Here is a 19,381-nt window from a genome sequence, read left to right as displayed (position 1 = left end):
ATTTTATTTGATTCTAAATTATGCCAAAGAACTATGCAAAACAAAATAAAAACTAAAATGTTATTGGTAGACAACAAGGATAACATTGACAAATCATGGTTTTACATCAACAGGGCTAGATGGTTTTACATATTTTGGGGTGGACGTTCAAATACTAAATTCATGTATTTCAATACGAAAGCTTTTTCAAACATTTAGCAGATACTAGTTTTATTCTAGCACTTGTCAATATATTGGCCTTTTAAATATTTAATTATGTTAAAACTCATGCGGAAGTTTAAAATAAGCAACATTCTACTTAGAAACAACGAATCAGATTGTACGTTAAACCCCCAAATGCCATGGGTTAGTTTAACTCTCATTAATGGTACCATTTATAAAGTAAAGCAATTCATAATCCCTATAGTCAAAATGACAGAGGTTGAGTAAAGAGGTGTAAACAATTAAAACAAATATCATGTATTTGAATACTTGTCTTGAATAATAAGTAAGCGTTTTTCTAATTAAAAACATAAGCACTATCTTTGAATACACACCACTCAATTATTGTTTCTGAATACACATAATGTAATACCATTTCTGAGTATAAAGCGATCCATACATCCTTATATTGAAATACGCAACAAACACAAGCCAGATATAAATGAAAGTAAAAAAGGGACAAATCTATACAATTTACAATGTATTCTTCAAATGATTTTCGCAGAATTATAATCTCGAAATCAGTAAAATAAAACTAAAAACATACTCGTATACACATTCGAGGGTTCGATTGAAGCTCAGAGAAGAAATCAAATTCGGAAATATCAACAGGTAGTTCATTTGCTTGGAACAGATAGTAAACAATTGTATTCAAGTGTTTTTTTCGCAGTTGCGAATAGGTGTAGTCTGCAAAATTACTGTCGCCAATGGATGCATAAAAAAGCGTGATAGTATTTTTGCTACCGACCAATGTGAGTTTAATTGATATTCGATAGTTGTATATGCAAAATGTTTTTTTTTTATCCTCACGTCCGGTATTGGGACACTACAGGGTACTTTGTGTAAAACCTGTGTAAACTTGGGAAACAAGTGCCTTTATAGGTCTGAAAAGGGGTGAAATAAAAATATACACCATTACTTGCTATACTATTATGCGAGATCATGGTAGGATAGGATATGATGAGCAACTTGTAGATAGTCAGATTGATATTGGGGCAAAACCATTACACCATTTAGATAAAAATAAACTTGTAATAAAGATGGCCTATGTGGAGCAGAATCGGCAGGTCGCCTGTGTTATTTTTCATGTCATCAACTTAATTGCATCGGGTCAGTTTTTTTAACAGGCATGTAAATACCGAATTCATCCAGGTTATTAAAAGGTAAATAAACACATGAATGCAGTACATGTCATCTAATTCAACCGAAATGTTAAAGGAACCAGTTGAAATTTCAACTGAATCGCGACAATATCAAAAATAAGAAAACATTCCTTGGTTATTAAGACGTATGACATGACTTATAAACAATATGAAAGCTCCTTTGAAATAGGGCATATATATACCAGTAAAACAATGACAGATATTTCATTTTGATAATACTCTCTGATAATACCATAATTCATAAATGATTACTGAAATATCAAGTAATTTATAATTCCTAACACAAGCTTCGGATATTGTTTAAACATCCTTTAAACACACTAACGTTTACTCATACTACGAATGGAGAGAGAGAGAAACAAAATTAGACGTGGAGCTACGAAGATTTTTAGCAAAACAATGACAACATAAAATACATTGAACCTTACTTTACAAATACAGTACTCTACTAATAACCGAATGCTGCAGATGAAACAAGTCTGGATATAACGTTAATATCCTTTTAGTGAATAATGTAGTTTTATATAAAAGTGTAGCAACTCTACATCGCACAAAACTATTTTTGTAAAGTCCATTCACCTTTGTAAAGCGCATGCTTTCGCATATTTCTTTAAGCGTACAAATATTTTCCGGTTTGCGGTAATTTTTGTATTTTTTACATGTACGCGCATTCCAAAGCTTGCACGCCGTATCGATTCTACAACACCCCGAAATCATTTTTGTTCTTGTACAGTTTTCGTTAATGGTCAACAAACTTTGGTTCAACCAATCATTTTATTTCAAGGTTTGGCTTGATTCGCCTCACTTCTTCTTGTGATCTCGAGGAGTAATCATCTTTATCGCATGTCATCGGCATGATCAGAAATACAATCAAAATGTATACACTTGAAACATTCTTGGATATACTGGATTTTCATATTTGGAGTTATTACGTTACTTCTATCTTGGATGTTACACATTCTGGAATAGCATATGTGGACACATATACATATATAATTATTGCATTCGACCATTGTGTACCACATAGTAAACTCTTCGTTCGATATTTATCAAGGACAAGATAATAAAAGTTTAATTTTCATGGGACTTGTGCAATAACTTTGGCTGTGATTTAACATGTTTATAGAGCATCCGCCAATCAACAAGAACTAGCTCGAATTTGATCGCGTCCTCCTTCGTATAGTAAATTTATTTAACTGTCTACTGGATATTCGCTCCGAACAGGGGCGTTTTGACTTTTGTGGACACATTGTTGATATAATCGAAGCATGAGGCACCTGTGTCGGTGAGTAGAGCAAGTAGTGAATCGATTTTACATCATAGAACGCACAATAATAATAATCAATATCCTAAACATAAATTTCATCACATTTTGGAGATATCAAGTTCGTTCAATTAAAAACCAAATGTAATACACTTTATGAAGCAATATTGACATGATAAACGAAAACTTCTAGATTAATAAACGCTGAGAATATTTGAAATAAATTTGAATATAATGGCGCCGCTTAAACAAACTATATGATAAGACATATTACCTTTAAACACAACGTTTCAAGATTAACACCTCAGTCACGTTTGCTCTACGGTGGCCGTATGAAGAGTCGAAAACAGCCGGTTTTTTCAGATTTATTCAAATCACCTATATGGAGCTGGTAAAAATGTAAATGACTGAGGTATTGATTAAGTATTTTACAGAAGTATATAATAGAAGTGGGGAGCCTAAATGCAACGCTCGATTAAAATGTGAAATATGGTAGGTTATGAGAGACATTTCTGAGTATGATTGTAATACTACAAGAACATATATCAATATTGACTCCAAATGCTATCGTGAACATCAATACTAGTAATATCTGCAGATCGAGATGAACCATGCCAACAACTACCCCTAGTTTGGCATCTTTTCTGTGACCGAATCCAACTGTATAAAAGAGAAAAAAAGTTTAGATTCATCTATCATAATTATGTGTAATTATATACTTTATACGCACATTGTAATAAGAAACGTGGTGAAAGTGGGCCCACTATGATATCCCGCTCGTGTTTACATTAATCTTTGGAAAATAGGATTTTTAATGTATAACAATTTTTATCATCTAGAAAATGTTCCCAGCTATTGAATCTAACACTACTGGTAAAGTTTTACTTTAATTTAAATTAAAGGTGCTAGGAACTTTCTGCCACTTTGGAAAGCGGGCTCTTCAATCAATGACGATTTTATCATCTTAAACATATTGCCAACTCTTTAATCAAATACTGGTGATTATGTTATTGATAAAAACAATAAATATGCTGATACATTTCTGTCATTTATGCTCTTGTAAAATGAATCTCGTTTAAATTAGATTACTACTAAAAATGAGTAATTATGAAGTAAAAAATGCAAGTGTCATAAAAAGCTACCACAGCACTCAATTTAAATCAATTGATTCTTTTGCACAAATAATAATAATGAATTCGAATTGGCAAAGAAAACAACTTACTAGAGAGCCTGCATCATTGGCGGTGAAGTCGTACAACTTTGTAAGGGTTGCTACTCGACTGAACAGACCAGAAAAATCCTACGAGATGGAATGGAAACAATATTTTTATTAATGCTTACACAAGGATGAAAACACATAATAGAAAAATAGTCAGGTTGAAAGTTAAACAAATATTTTTCACATATTTCTATGGAAATATGATTTATATATCTATTGATCTTTCTCATGTATAGTCAAAAATTAATACAAAATAACAGAATATTGATTACTAAGCAGATGTCGGTAAACACAATAATACCTACAATTAGGAAGTAATTAACAATGTCTCAATTCCCATAGTAATTTATTATTATTGTCATGTTTATCATTGTCAGTTAATTCGTCACCTTATCACTAATAAAATCAATTGTTATTGATATTGCTGTTGTAATTTTTTCATCGAATTTTCACTATCCAAAATTACCAATTTAACCTGAATATATACACAACAAAAAAAAGTAAGTCCCCCCTTGAACAAACATCAATAATTTCCGAACCAATTCGAGTTATTGATCTATTTTTACATGAGCGTGTAGGTAATTTTATAGGTTACCCTCCGAAAAAATGTTATGGACGTCTTTTACGTCATGCTTCAGTGAGCACCGTCAGAAGGCAAAAATGTCACTTTTCAAAAGTCACAAGCCAAATATCATGACTTTGATTCCATTTTATTAGAACTGATTCCACATTCTCATCATAAAAAATAGTCAGAAGGCTTGCAAAAGGTACTTTCTAAACGACGATACAACTTTTTTGGCTAAATTTCACGGTTGAATAAACACAAGTCCAACTTTGCTATAATTGGATATTTTACACATTTTTATCAATAAAAATGATAGAATATGGTGACAGTTATTTTGGGGAAGAGTATTTTCAACATTATTCATCGTTTCACGGCTCAGTGTACATTTATTGAAAACAAAAAATACGATTTTCAAATATCATAGGCAAGTATTGTTTAATTTTGGTAACTGAAACTGATCTTTTATCAACTTTTTCGTTATGTTCATGACCAATTAACATGCTTCAATGATTCAAAGACGTTAAATTAAACATTCACGCTTGAATGAATATGTGGAATGTGATTGGCTCTTGTTTACGTAATTGGAAAAAATGCAATTTGTAACTATGGATATCTGTCACAAAACTCCTTGCATGGTTAATTTGATTTGATTTTTTATGAAAATACCGATGTTTAATGCATCAGAGAGCACACAATATTCGAAAATTATGCAAATGAGAAGAAAGTTCAAGGCCTTCGCCCCACTCTGTGCCGTATCGAATTGTTATTTTGGTGTGCGCGCCTTTTGGATAGTATTATTCTGAAGCCATGTGCGAAGTTTCATGAGATAGCTGTTGGTAGAAGTAACAAAAACCGTCCTTGAAACAAACCCTCATTTCATTTTTGTTGAAATGTTGACTTCCTCTCTCTTAGACTTGTGTACATTATGGGTGCATATGTTTAAGAATAATTAACCCCTTATTCAATATGGTGGAACTTTTTTTACGGCTTTCTTTAGCAATGGCATTTGGCAGTAATGTTTATTAACCTATGAGCAGAATTCTGTGCAAAAAATGAAATCAATTTGTTTATTCATGGATGGGTGAGTACGCATCAAAGTGGGGAAATTGGTATTTTGAATGTCACAGACTCATTTTAAAGGGTAATAAGGTGAATATTAGGGCAAAATCGGTTTCAAATCTGACTTTAATTGCTGTTGTTTTTATCATCCATCATTTCTATCACCACACACTTTCCGAACTTTCAACATTTTCATGGTTGAGCGAGCACATTCGAAAACTTAGAATGGATAGTCTTTAGTACTGTATAAATGCACTTTTTCCTAACAATTTCTCATGATCAATTTTATTTATGGACAAATCCGTGGTGAATCCATGACCAATTAACATGCTTCAATGATTCAAAGACGTTAAATTAAACATTCACGCTTGAATGAATATGTGGAATGTGATTGGCTCTTGTTTACGTAATTGGAAAAAATGCAATTTGTAACTATGGATATCTGTCACAAAACTCCTTGCATGGTTAATTTGATTTGATTTTTTATGAAAATACCGATGTTTAATGCATCAGAGAGCACACAATATTCGAAAATTATGCAAATGAGAAGAAAGTTCAAGGCCTTCGCCCCACTCTGTGCCGTATCGAATTGTTATTTTGGTGTGCGCGCCTTTTGGATAGTATTATTCTGAAGCCATGTGCGAAGTTTCATGAGATAGCTGTTGGTAGAAGTAACAAAAACCGTCCTTGAAACAAACCCTCATTTCATTTTTGTTGAAATGTTGACTTCCTCTCTCTTAGACTTGTGTACATTATGGGTGCATATGTTTAAGAATAATTAACCCCTTATTCAATATGGTGGAACTTTTTTTACGGCTTTATTTAGCAATGGCATTTGGCAGTAATGTTTATTAACCTATGAGCAGAATTCTGTGCAAAAAATGAAATCAATTTGTTTATTCATGGATGGGTGAGTACGCATCAAAGTGGGGAAATTGGTATTTTGAATGTCACAGACTCATTTTAAAGGGTAATAAGGTGAATATTAGGGCAAAATCGGTTTCAAATCTGACTTTAATTGCTGTTGTTTTTATCATCCATCATTTCTATCACCACACACTTTCCGAACTTTCAACATTTTCATGGTTGAGCGAGCACATTCGAAAACTTAGAATGGATAGTCTTTAGTACTGTATAAATGCATTTTTTCCTAACAATTTCTCATGATCAATTGTATTTATGGACAAATCCGTGGTGAATCCAGAATTTAAAAATGGGGGAGGGGCCTATAATCGGGGGAGCCACCAACATTTTCAAATTTTAATATGACCTAACAAGTGTATAGGATAATACGAAAAACCCCTATGATGATACGTCACAATACAGGGGCCGCGGAACGGTTTTCAAAATGTGGGGGAGGGGCTGTGCCAAAAGTGTGTGTGTGTGTGGGGGGGGGCTTTTAGTTTTTACAAACGTATGGTCATTTTCACATTTTTGTACATGATTTTTGGAAAAAGTGGGGCCCACACCCCCCCCCCCACTTCCCTGGCCCCTGCAATATTGTGCTCACTCAACCATGAACATACGATATCAAAATTGTGTGTCGAGTGGCTAAATGATGGATAGTAAAACAGCATTAACACCATAAAATTCACTTAAAAACAGCTTTTGCCCAACTTTGTATTTGCATAATGTAAAATACGACTCTTGTGACTTTCAAAAATGGTCATTTTTAATTCAATCTTTAATTACTCATGCATGACTCAACCGATCAATCTCATTTTTCATAAGGAGTTGATTAATGAGTGTAGAAAACCCCCTACGAAATATCATTGCTCTAAATATTTTCGTTCAAAAGTTACAGCAATTTGCTTTAGGGGGGAATTACTTTTTTTGTTGTGTATAGAATCGGATGACTCCTGTTTGTAATAATTAGTCTATAACTCGGCGTATTTCCTTTACAAATTGATCCATAGCAAAATTGGATACGAAAATTAGACTTCATTTCTAGTTCTTCTTTAGATAGCGGAGGAACCATTTTCGTGTTTGCAAAGCCATTTCCATTTTAGTTTCAGTGTTAGGGATTATAAGAGAACACTAATAAATGTAAAATTACATTTGCGATGGTTTGGAATTCCTCTTGGAGTTCTTCTGCCGTTGGTGGTGTCAGTCCTTTAATGCTCTCATAGTAATCGCCAATGGTAGCGATGTATCCAGGTAGATCCTTGTAAAACAGTACTCGATTGAGTGCAGAATCCTGAAGAAAAAAATCAGAATCAAATATTGTGATATAACTTAACAACAATTAGACTTCATTTGATCTGCTCACCAGCCTCACCTGATCCTCATCGGAAGAGCAATCCAGAAAGAGGGAGAATAGGCTTACTTTTGTCATAGATTTGAATTAGTCGTTTACTTAGTACAATTTTAGCTGTTCAGTACTGGAGCAGCACGTTTGGTAATGTTCAAATGAACGGTGGAGAAGAACCTCTTCGAAATAATAAAGATATTGAAGGAAATTCGAGTTCCTTCCATTTGAAACAATGACATCCTCGACTTTCTATTATTATTCCAAACAATCTAATAATTGAATTATCTAATTCATATCACTTCCAAGTTCTTTAGACTTTTTTTCTTGACGCCAAATGTCTTTCCATGCTCTGTTTATTTTTATCCGATTTTATGCAATCGACGCCCGATGTTTCATTTTGAGCATTAATGTAACATTTCCTTCCTCTCTTCTCTAAGTATTGACCTTGGTATTTTCAGATCGGATCTTCTTGCATGCGTTGTCCAGCATGTTAGCAAGGACCGATACACTCTGATCGGCAGACCTTGACTGACGCATGTCGAAGACGTAAGATGGGTGGGTCAAAGTGGTCATCCAGTAGTGCAGTGGTAGACTGGAATTAGAGATATAACATGAAATATATTGTGATCACGTTTGTTTAAGAGTCATTCTGACTTAGAACGTTACTTGAACAGTTCTCTGAATGGTATTTCTAACTGGTCAATTCTATGAAAATAAAATCGCAGCTAGCGTATAACAAAACAATAGCCTGCATTTTCAATTACGTATTTCAGCAATCATCAGGACTTTCAAAGCTAAGAATTAAAACTATGGTCACCCTCTAGTCCAATATAATTACTCCTATTGTAGTCTACCAATTGATTATTTTGAACTGCCTTGTTATGTAGGACAAGACACAATGAAATGTGAAGGATATTTTTTTCAAACTATAGCTTCTGACGTCTTTTCTCAAACACAAATGGATGGACATAAAATCAACATGCCCTCTCATAACCTCTATAAAGCTTTGTCAAATTGAAATTGTCTACTGAGGAATCAAGAACATAAGAGGCATGCCCTTGATTGAAATTGCGATTGACCTGTAACCATGTAACGATTTGTCCTGTGTGCACCCAACTAAAGAAACACGAGACCATGATCATTCCTGATTACCTGCTGCTCTTCCAAGCTTCTGCGATCTCCTCTGGCTTCTCGTCGCAGTACTTGACCGCCATCTTATCAAAGAAGTCAAAGAGATGCTTGATGGTGCGTGGTGTTTCGGCCGGCTTCTTGAAGACGCATGTCAGGAACCCGTCAAGGCGCGGTTGGATTGTTTTCTGCTCAATACATGTTATATAATAATAATAATGATAATATTGATAATAATAATAACGATAAAACTAATAATATTGATGAAATAATTATACTGATAATAATAACAACTCTCATTTACCAAGGGTAGCCACTTTCAGCTGTCAGGTGTTCTTCCAGCGGGCCTGCATAACATAATATGTTAATTTTTACACTTTTCTATTCTCAGACGTTCTGTCGAGTAGACAGAAGGTGCCATTTTTAAAGTCTTCGGTATATGTCTCGGCCGGGGAGGGATCGAGCTCACGACCCACGACCCCCCCCCCCCGTTCGTAAGGCGGGCGCTCTACCACTGAGCCACCATATTATGTTTTCGTTGTGTCATATAAAGGTAGTCCTATATCACTGACTATTGGTCGGTTAATACTAATGCCACTCACAGCTTTCAATACTTAAATGTATGACTTCAGATGGTACATGTACACTTTATACAATGTGAAATGAGGACGTAACAATATGTTTTTGGAAAATGGAGTAGTAAATGATTATTGCTAACCTTGGTGACAAGCAAACGAGGTGCCAAGAATTCACGATCAAGTTTGGTCTTGGATTTACTGCTGCTGTCCATATGAACTTGGTTCTCAGGAACCTAGAATGTAAATATTCAAATACAATGAAAAAAAAATCGTATTTTCTCTGCGAGAGTCCTTATACATTAAATGCGAATCTGTAATAAGCGAAAAGTAGGAGAGTACGATTAACGGATCATTTTGTACGAAAAAGGGGGATAGAATGATGATTTCATTTTCTTTAGTTACACTAGGCGATTTTGATTATTAATTTGCTTGATGTCGCATAACATTTTCTTTACCTGTTCGGATAGAACTATTTCTGAGCTTGTGCCAAAGGCTTTTCTTGACGCCGCGGCGCGCCGATGAGAGCGATCTGTACCGTACTATTATTATTGCAAAATCTGTATTAAAAGTTATCTTAATGGTTATACAAACAAATTCCTTACTAAGTGGATGAGACGTTGTCCGCTGGCATCCATCGTACGGACTCGTACGTAGTCTCTGCTGGGAATGTCATCGGTTCCTGTTTCCTCAATATCTTAGTGAAACAATAAAGGAGATCAATTTTGATTAATGTACGAGGTGAATGTGTAATAACTTGTAAGCAAACAGTTGACTTCTCGATGTATTTAAATGAAAGTTTTGGCTGGTTTGTCCACCTAAAAAATGCATTAATAAGTAGAATTAGTATTGAATTTGTTGTACAATATTGAGATTTAGTTAAATTTATTGTTTAAACTATGATAATGACATTATTTGGGGCTAACCTCGATTAGCATCTTGCTATTATGTTAGCTCCAATTACCAAATGTTTTGTTTATATGTGATGTACTATTCCTTGTAATTGTACCTGACAGTAATATTTGGTAATAAATTCAATTCAATTCAATTATGCAATTGAATAATGACTGAATGATTAATCTCTTTATTTTTTTTTAACCTTAATCTGAAAAAAGAGAAACATCGAGAAATTTAAATAGTGGCCTCTGCGATGTTGTCTCAGATGTCCAAACTCCGTGTTTTTAATCGCCATTTTCTATTATATTTAACCCTTTGACATAAGTTATAAAGACGATTTTTACAGATTTTTTCCTCTTGTGACCCCCTGGGACCAATATCTTACATTGTTGGAAGAGTTGCACCCCTGGGGTCACAGGCTCGTATACCCCTCCGTCATTCGTGGATGACTTGGTAATAAGGGCCACTCTGCTACTGTCTGGAACCTGTACAAATTGATAATATCAAAGGAACGATTTATTTTTATGATACTATAAAGAGCAAAATGAATAACATAAATATGAGAGCGATGCCAATTAAGCCTACTACAAAAACTGAATGACCATTCGTAATATGAAATGAGATGAACATGCCTACCTTTCAAGTATATTCCAGGCAATTAGGGATATCTCGTATCCCAACAATCATTTGCTTGAACCACATGTAACGGTAATTTCTTAATGATATTTGTTTTAAGGCCACATACATTTTTTAAGAAAGTAATTGCGGTTTGTGTGTGTGTGTGTGTGGTCAAGCCGATAGATCGATAATTTAGTACGCTGTACAAGCCTGTATCTATTAGAACATATCGACAGAATAATTAGAACGCATAGTGGAGGTTATTATACTACAGTGCCCCCGGGGGGCACTTACATTGACGAGTGTATACCATGCGCGACCCCCCCCCAAAAAAAAAAAAAAAAACATCACGTAAAACGATGTCTTTTTCAAGAAAGGGCACGTTACGTATACGTAACGAAATAAGGGTGTCAAAACACTAAAATAATGAAAAAATGGTATTGCTTCCACTAGGAGAGCAACGTGATTAGGATCAAATTTGCGAGGGTATAAAAAAGACTAAAACGTTTTGTAAAGGATGTACTTTGATTATGCCCCAACAGTCAACACTACGTGTTTAGAGTCCGATATGCGCAAGAAGCCCGTAATGATGTCCCGGGAATGATGTGCATGTATTAAAAACCGACGTCCGTGACATATAATAATTAAAAAATCGCTGTACTTGTTCAGTGGTTCGATTCAAGAAATTCTTGCAAAGAGTATCGTTTTGTTTCCAATAATGGTTAAGGGTAGGGTTTCACATACCAATACTTGTTAAGGGGTGCATTTTCAGAATATGAAAAACACTAGTAAAGGGTGCTTTTCGAGACCCTAAGGTCGCGCACGGTATGCACTCATCAATGGAAGTGCCCCCCCCCCCCCCCGGGTACAGTGTATAAAGCATATTATAAGGTCTTTGGTAGAAAGGTAACCTGCGCCTTTTTTCCTCCCATAGATTCGGACGTCTGGATGAAATAGTGACCCACCCGAGGCGGGAATGGCTTGCAGCGTTCATGCTTGATTCGTGGGTAGAGGTAAGTGGAAACATTTGTATTTTTTGTAATACGCGCAATTCTCCAAACACAAAAACTATCGTTATTTTCATCGTGCCATAATACCAACTTACCGCATATGTCTTGACGGTATTGATGTAGCATGCACCTTTAGAATTCTCAACAAGTTTGTTGAATTCATCTTGATCTTTCAAGACCCTCTCTTCCCCACCAGGATGATACCACACTGACAAAAGAGCAAAGGAAGCATATGACTGTCAATAATTGTATGCAAACCAAGGCAAAACACAATTTGCTCCATCTTCTTGATAGATGTCAATAAAGGGTAAAACATTTACGGAAACTTTAAAGCCTTATATGATTGTCGATATTAACGTATGTACATGTTTTTATTTTATTTAAATTTATTTATTTATTTAAAGGTGCACCATCCGCAGCGCCGTTGGTCGGTTTTGCACATATGTCATCAACGTAGTTGTAGCTGTCAGCTATCAGCCAGTTGCGCAGTACGTGCTGACATAATACATAAGAGGGTCCGAGGAACGGTTTTAAAAGTTGGGGGGGGGGGGGGGGGGGGCTTACCATGCAAAAAATCACAATCATACGGTAATTTTTACGTGTTTGTACACGGTTTGGTAAAAAGTGGGTGAGGGCTGAAGACACCTCCCCCCTATCCCGCTTTCGTGTCCCAAACATCTGCTGACGTCACTTCACAAATGAGAAGGAGGAGGAGCCAACCAGCGAAGAACCTCGAACAGCAGCTGAAGCGTACGATTTTACATTTGGAATATGGCATCTTCGTTCGCGTCGTATATGCGTATCTTGCATCTTCCGCACCACTATTACCTGCGCGCTCCGAATCTCGGGATCGTGCACCTTTTAACCAACGGTACCAATCATTATTACAGCAGATTATAGTTCTTCAATACTCACGGAGATCCATCTCGTGAGCCCTGTTTTGCTGTACGATGTGGCTGTTTCTGTACGCAGCGTCCAGTATCTTCTGTTTGACTTGAGTCATGCAATCAACATCAAGAACCTTGACGTAGTACAAGTGTCTTTTATCTCTGCCAACAACCGATAGGGTCTGTAAAAATCAAATGAGAATTGGAGTATATTGCTGCAACCATTGACACCTTTTAAATCTTAGTTTATTTTGGTATAATTGATAATGAGTCCATGAAGCATGTTTCTGATAGAATCCATTATCGAATGTATCTTCAAAACTATTAATATCTGTCAACCACACTTCTTCAAGTTATTCATTTTGTTTTTTAGCAAAAAAAAGTCTACATACTCTGTTCGTTCTGCTGCTGCTCATTCCTATACCATTCCGAAATCCAGAAAATGAACCCGCTTTAACTTTTGTCATCTCTTGCCCCGTGTCTCTGGAACAAACTTCTCCCATCTCTCCAAAACCTCTCTTCTCTTGACCTCTTCTAAATCATTTTAAAACACACCATGAAACTTCACTTGACTTATGCCATTAACATCCATTTGTATCCTCTGGAAAAGCGCTAAATAACTCAAATTATTATCATTAATATTGGTTACTCAATCAAATAACTGACTTCAGACTTAGCACACCCCCTAACGAAAATAATGAATACACCAAAAGAACGTCTTAAGTTCCCAACTTTGAATGTCACTGTTACGACACGAGACAATAGTTGTTGTTTTTAATGTTTACATATTAACTTGGAGATGGTCCTTCACACAATCATGACAATGAAACATAAATATTATTCTCGATCATCACTGTTTGCACGGCACATGAATGGGAATGAACGTAGAATACCAGTTCGTTGAATTCCACTTCTTCTTCCAAGAGGCATTCAAAGTTCAATGAGAAGACAGACTGTCCTGTAGTGATATCAATTGGTCCTTTCTCAACCTGTATCTTGATGGACTGGTAAAGCAAGTACAGAGGTTCGGCTGCATGACGCTGTTTGGAAAAGTAAATGATGGGGGTAATTTGAGCATAGTTTGATTACTTAAAATGTTTCTGTTTATGGTAACTCCAGCAGGAACTCGGCAGCACAGTCTTTTGCTGGTAAACGCCAAGCTGGTATGTAAACCAATTACTTAAGAAACTTTTTACGTCTTGATTAATCAGTCATAGAGGCTGACGTTATAGACGACAGATGTCACTCTCGGGCCTTTTTAACAAAGTGGCGATAATGGCATAGTTGGGATTCGAACTCACAACCTTGCGATTATGAGTCCAATGCTCTAACCACTGGACCACACGACCCTGGTATTATGTAGGTGTATATAAATTATGTAACAATAACAGGAAGGGGGAGATATCACAAAAATGACAGTGTGGAATATAAAAGTGAATCAAGAGCGTAGACTGGGGAGGTGCACGTGCGCTCTCCCGCTGGGGCAGAGGAGATTGCAAAACGAAATTTGTACCCCTTCTGCTTTTCCAAACATTAATGCATGTCACCAAGATGTGCACCCATATCAATTTAGTTCCACCTCCCCACGTCCAAAACAGCCTACGCCCTTATGAATAAATTCTAAACAGTTGCAGTTCTTCGAGAGTAAGTTGAATATCTTTGGAAAATTGCGGGGCAGAACAGCGTGTGCCATGTGGTCTTGGAGACGCAAGCAATGGTGGATGTACTAAGCTTTCATCGCATCAACATGAAAAATATTTTAATGCTATAAACTTAATAAATTCTTATTTCTCTATCAGTGAAAAAAAAGATTAGATATGAATTCAATAAATGGCGTAAAGGAAAAAATAATAACAAACACATATTCTTTGTGCACTCGATATATTTTTCCGAGTAATGATATCGCCTACATTTTTCTTGTATGCACATAGCAATTCAGTGACGAGGTATTAGATTTTAGGCCGAGAGTATTAGGCTAAAATAAGCTTAAAAGGGGAATTTTCTAGTAATAAGCTGGTATTGTTTTCGGGATAATATAGGTCATCAATATGTCTAGAATAGCATACTAAAGGTCCTTTTATATCCTCATTGGTGGTTTTCCGTAATCCAAGATGGCGTCCAAAATGGCCGCCATTCAAAGAAAGCCATGGTTTAGACATTAAATCATATATCTCAGCAGGTTTCAAATGAATTATGTACATTTTGTAACTAAATGTAGACCCTTTAAACTCCATTTTGAAGCCATCTTGGATTCTTGTACATATTTGACCAATGACTGTCTTCGTAACTTGGCCGTTTGTACTACTTGACCCTTCAAACCAATGAATAGAAACAAAAAATTAAAAAGACTTAAAAATAAGTAATAGATGTATTGTGGATTTTTTTGGCTTTGGCAGCCATTTGGACGCCATCTTGGATGTTTGGGTACCCTCGTCTGCTGATTTTTACTCTAACGTGTATCACTAGATCTTTTTACCCCTTTAAACCATAAAATATGGACCGAAATTTGATGTCTAGCTAGTGTGAATAATAAGTGTGAGTTATGCCCATTTTTTGTGAATGGCGGCCATTTTAGACGATTTATGAAGACTTCTGGTATGTTATTTTTGGCACATTCCTGGTCCTATCCTGAAAAATAAGCTTGTTACCAAAAATTTCCACGTTATACCTCATGCCCTCGGCCTAGTTTGAAAACGTTCCAAAAGAAAAAAATATAAACGGCCATGTTTAAATTCATTTAATGTTATTTATTGTAACTACCTTGAGGTATCGATACATGCAGATTGCGATCCAGTTGGAGAGGAGTTTTTCAACGATCGTCTCATTCCTGAAAAAAAGGTTTTTGATAAAATGTTTGAGTCAATTCCTTTTTTGTAAGATAATATATTCATGTACATCATCGATTACGTGCTCCTCTGTAAAGATGTTGTTCCTTCTTCTCTCAATTAATTTGTCTAAGTGCACTAGAGACGTAATGTTATCAATGTGATATGCGCTTTAAGCAATGCTTATTATCAGAGAACAGAAAACTTCTTAATGGTAAATTATATTATGATCATGATGATGATTGAAATAGGCTTGTATAGCCTTTTCCTTTAACATCTCTTGATTGAGCATTTTACGAGTTTCGAAATAATAACGTAGTGGGCAGCAGTTAAAGGGGATTATTTGAGAATTAATATAAAAAGAAATAATTTGAATATTAGTAATATTCGAATTAATGTCTGAGTAAAAACCGTTCTATTCATTAAAAATAACGTATTGCAATGTTTCAAACCTCCTAAAGAGCGATTTAGCTCTTCCGCTCTCTGCGCCCTCCTCGATGCATTCTTCCAACAACTTGAAGAGAGTTCTGAAAGGTAATACACCAATAAATAGGTTATCATTTTGTAGAAGGGAAATAAACATTTAGTTCAAACAGAAACCGCCAAACAAATGTTCTTATTGTATTACTCAAAGGTTATCAAATGATCATGAATTCATATACTCGTCACAGCAAAAACTACTCGGATAATCGATTGGAGAACGGTTGTTGCTAAATCTTACAAGTCTTTGAACATTTCTTTGCAATTAATCTTTCAATTCTATTTTTACCATGATTAAACGAATGTACATTGTTGTTCATTCGAGTATAAATCGATTAGAAGAAACATGCACAAAAAACTTCATAATGCTCTCTACACTATTAGGTAGCAGAACTCAGTACACGTTGAATCCTTATTTTGGGGGATATCAATTTTTTTTTTCATTCTTTATGGGTTATCTACTAATTGAAACCATAGTGTTGGGAAAAGAACAGTATTCGGGTTTTTTTGGTACATTTTTATTTCTACCAAAATTCCGGAGAGGGGGGGGGGGCAGTATTACCCTTTTCAAAGTAAAGTAAGGATCTGATACTTATAGCACACTCACTCCGTGAAATATCCAAACTTTCCTTCTGTAATCAGTACGGTTGTTATTAGAGAGGCAATGTTGACCCTACGGTAGATCAGAAGAAGAAGAAAAGGGAATATACGTATACACGTTGTGTTGTAACAGTATCTTTGCATCTTTGCAACATATCAGTAAATACTCTTGTTAAAAAACATCACATGTATTTGGATATGCTCTTTTGTGCAGATTTCATAAACAAAGCTTTGTACAAAGTTTTTTTGATAAAGACATGGACATTGACAATTATTTCATTTTGAAATTAAAAATCTGCGTTGCAATTCGTGCCTCTTAATCAGTGTAATGCAGGATAAACGCCATTACAATCTATGCTAGCTTCTATATTTGTGTTTACTAGTGTATGTAGTCTACAAATGTAGACCCACATCTGCAGTGTGTATACCACAGCTGATTCAACGAGTCGGCATAGCAGACTAGGTCTACTATGGCTGCAGATGTGAAATGGCTCGCTTCGCTCGCCCTTTCAGGCTAGTTTGCTTCGCAATCCAGCATCAGCGCGCTGCGCGCGCTCAGATCCCACCATACGAGCCATTCAGAGTCTGCATAGCAGACTAAAGTGTATGCCTTGGAAATCTTTAAAAACTATCTTTTAGATACTTTTTCCAAGAGTTCAATATGGTTCACGTTCTTCACAGTGTTTTGGGGAAAATTCATCGGATATCATTCATGAAACATCACTCATTTGTAAATAAACAAAAATATTTCGAACCTATCTCTTCGGTGCGTTTTCCTTTGTTCCTCAAGATGTTTGATGTAGTTGGTCAAGAAGTCTGGATTACTAAGGTGCCTTGAGAACATAATCATTGCTGTCTCAAGATCAGAGTTCAAATACTATAGAAAGAAAGTGGACAGTATTTAATATCATGTGAAATAATTTCTTGGAAGGCTTTTGAATACTGTTTTATGTCCATTCTTATGATAAGTTAATGATGAAAATTGTGAAAATGGAGATTGGGTCATTCGTCACCATGGCAACAGTTTACTTCAGAATCTAGTATTGCAAGGACTTCCACTATCGTATAATAAATCATCAGCATATGAGCATATCAACGTTTATGATCCATATATGAACTTAACGACCAACGTCCCATGTACCCAAGGACTAAAGGACGATGAAACACTCTTTTTACATCCTCACTGTTTTCGTGAGGTAATCTCTAGACAATGTTAATCAACCGCTTTAAAACACCAAACACGTTAAAGACTTCACTCGCTACTGTTAAACACCAATGATATAATTATTGTTTTTAGGAAGTGCTCCACGGCTGAGTTTATCCAATTTTTGACGTTGGATATCATTCACTGCATCGAAAGTCATGTCTACATCACTACTATTATAATAAATAATATATTATCTAACATGTTTTACCTCAGGGTCTGTGGTTGGTGGAAGAATAGCCAAGCCTGCAAAGAGCATATTCTTTAAGTAATCCAGTGCATTTGCAAATGGTACACCAAGATGGCCGATTTGCTCCTCCACTTCAGACATGTCGGTCTGTAGTTCATGAAAAGCTAGACGTTGAGAATAAACGAAGATGATCAATACGAGTATTTGACTCCTATTTCATGCAACTTATCATATTGATTATACAACCATATTGTTATAGGGGTACCTCAGGTTGAAATGACATGTACTGAATAAAAACAGGGGGAAAATACAAAGTCAAATCTAATGGAACCGGAGGAAGGAAAAGAGATTTTGTTGAATTGAAAAAACATTTCCACCATTATAGAAAAGAAACAGAAATCAAACAGACGCCTTGTACCTGTTTGCACTCGACCTTGGATCTTCTTCTCTAACATCTCAATCTCACGGACTTGTTTGCCTATTTTCTCGTGACTTCGTCTGTAGAGAATGACGCCTACCACGACGAGGACAATGATAACGAACGCAGCAACACCAAGTACAATACCGACAATGAGACCGACGTTAATGGTTGTCGTCGAGTAATCTACGTAGCCAGGATAGAATACCAGATTTCCATGGAATACCTGTATTTGATTAAATTTTTTCATCTATGAATCTTGTGATTAATGTATGCATGCATAAACCGGTAAGGCTTATACATGTACGTGCCATGCTTACAGTCGAGAAGTTTAGGTATATCACGAGAATTCGGCATGTGCCAACAGTTATGTGATTTCATATTCCATTTATAAAGAAATATATGGTAATAATAATCATGCTGCTTTTATGACATTCAATAATGGCAAAACGCAATCAGCTTGAAAAGAAAGGATAATAGTGTTAAAGCAGCTATGCGATGATATGCTATGCTACAACAGCCACCTACAAGCTGCTGATAAGGGCATGAAAGTACTTTTTGCGTTGCTTATATAGTCTCCTGCTTTTGATGATGATCCACAGCATTTATATTGCGCCATATCTCTGTTAAAAACACATAGGCGCAGGCTCATCCGAAGTACACATCAGGAACCCGTCTTACAAAGAGTTATACGATTGATCCAACCAATCGTAACTCTATGGAAACCCATCAGTGTCATAAATTTTTCTACATGGATATTTGCACAAAGTCCTTTGTTAACAAAAAGAAGCACAGTGAATTTTTAAGAAAGCAATTCATACTTGAAT

At 35.7% G+C, this 19,381-nt stretch overlaps 1 protein-coding gene across 1 annotated transcript in view; it reads right to left on the bottom strand.

Annotated features, from left to right (window-relative positions):
* Positions 1-2,473: 2,473 nt before the first annotated feature.
* The window catches only part of LOC121430952 (plexin-B-like), a 31,646-nt gene continuing 14,738 nt past the window's right edge, over positions 2,474-19,381 (bottom strand). The window contains exons 16-32 of the mRNA XM_041628388.1: positions 18,555-18,780; positions 18,158-18,300; positions 17,498-17,619; positions 16,750-16,815; positions 16,115-16,189; positions 15,598-15,664; positions 13,731-13,877; positions 12,866-13,019; positions 12,046-12,158; positions 10,708-10,807; positions 10,031-10,122; positions 9,569-9,661; positions 8,875-9,038; positions 8,167-8,314; positions 7,528-7,668; positions 3,851-3,928; positions 2,474-3,288 (exon numbers count right to left, since the gene is read on the bottom strand). Of these exons, the coding sequence (XP_041484322.1) occupies positions 3,256-3,288; positions 3,851-3,928; positions 7,528-7,668; positions 8,167-8,314; positions 8,875-9,038; positions 9,569-9,661; positions 10,031-10,122; positions 10,708-10,807; positions 12,046-12,158; positions 12,866-13,019; positions 13,731-13,877; positions 15,598-15,664; positions 16,115-16,189; positions 16,750-16,815; positions 17,498-17,619; positions 18,158-18,300; positions 18,555-18,780 (1,962 nt within the window). The 3' untranslated portion in view covers positions 2,474-3,255. The remainder of the gene's footprint in view (positions 3,289-3,850; positions 3,929-7,527; positions 7,669-8,166; positions 8,315-8,874; positions 9,039-9,568; positions 9,662-10,030; positions 10,123-10,707; positions 10,808-12,045; positions 12,159-12,865; positions 13,020-13,730; positions 13,878-15,597; positions 15,665-16,114; positions 16,190-16,749; positions 16,816-17,497; positions 17,620-18,157; positions 18,301-18,554; positions 18,781-19,381) is intronic.

The sequence above is a fragment of the Lytechinus variegatus genome, chromosome 17 (genome assembly GCF_018143015.1).
Source record: "Lytechinus variegatus isolate NC3 chromosome 17, Lvar_3.0, whole genome shotgun sequence".
Taxonomy (NCBI): domain Eukaryota; kingdom Metazoa; phylum Echinodermata; class Echinoidea; order Temnopleuroida; family Toxopneustidae; genus Lytechinus; species Lytechinus variegatus.
The sequence above is the reverse complement of the archived record's forward strand: the minus strand, read 5'-3'. Positions and strand labels throughout refer to the sequence as shown.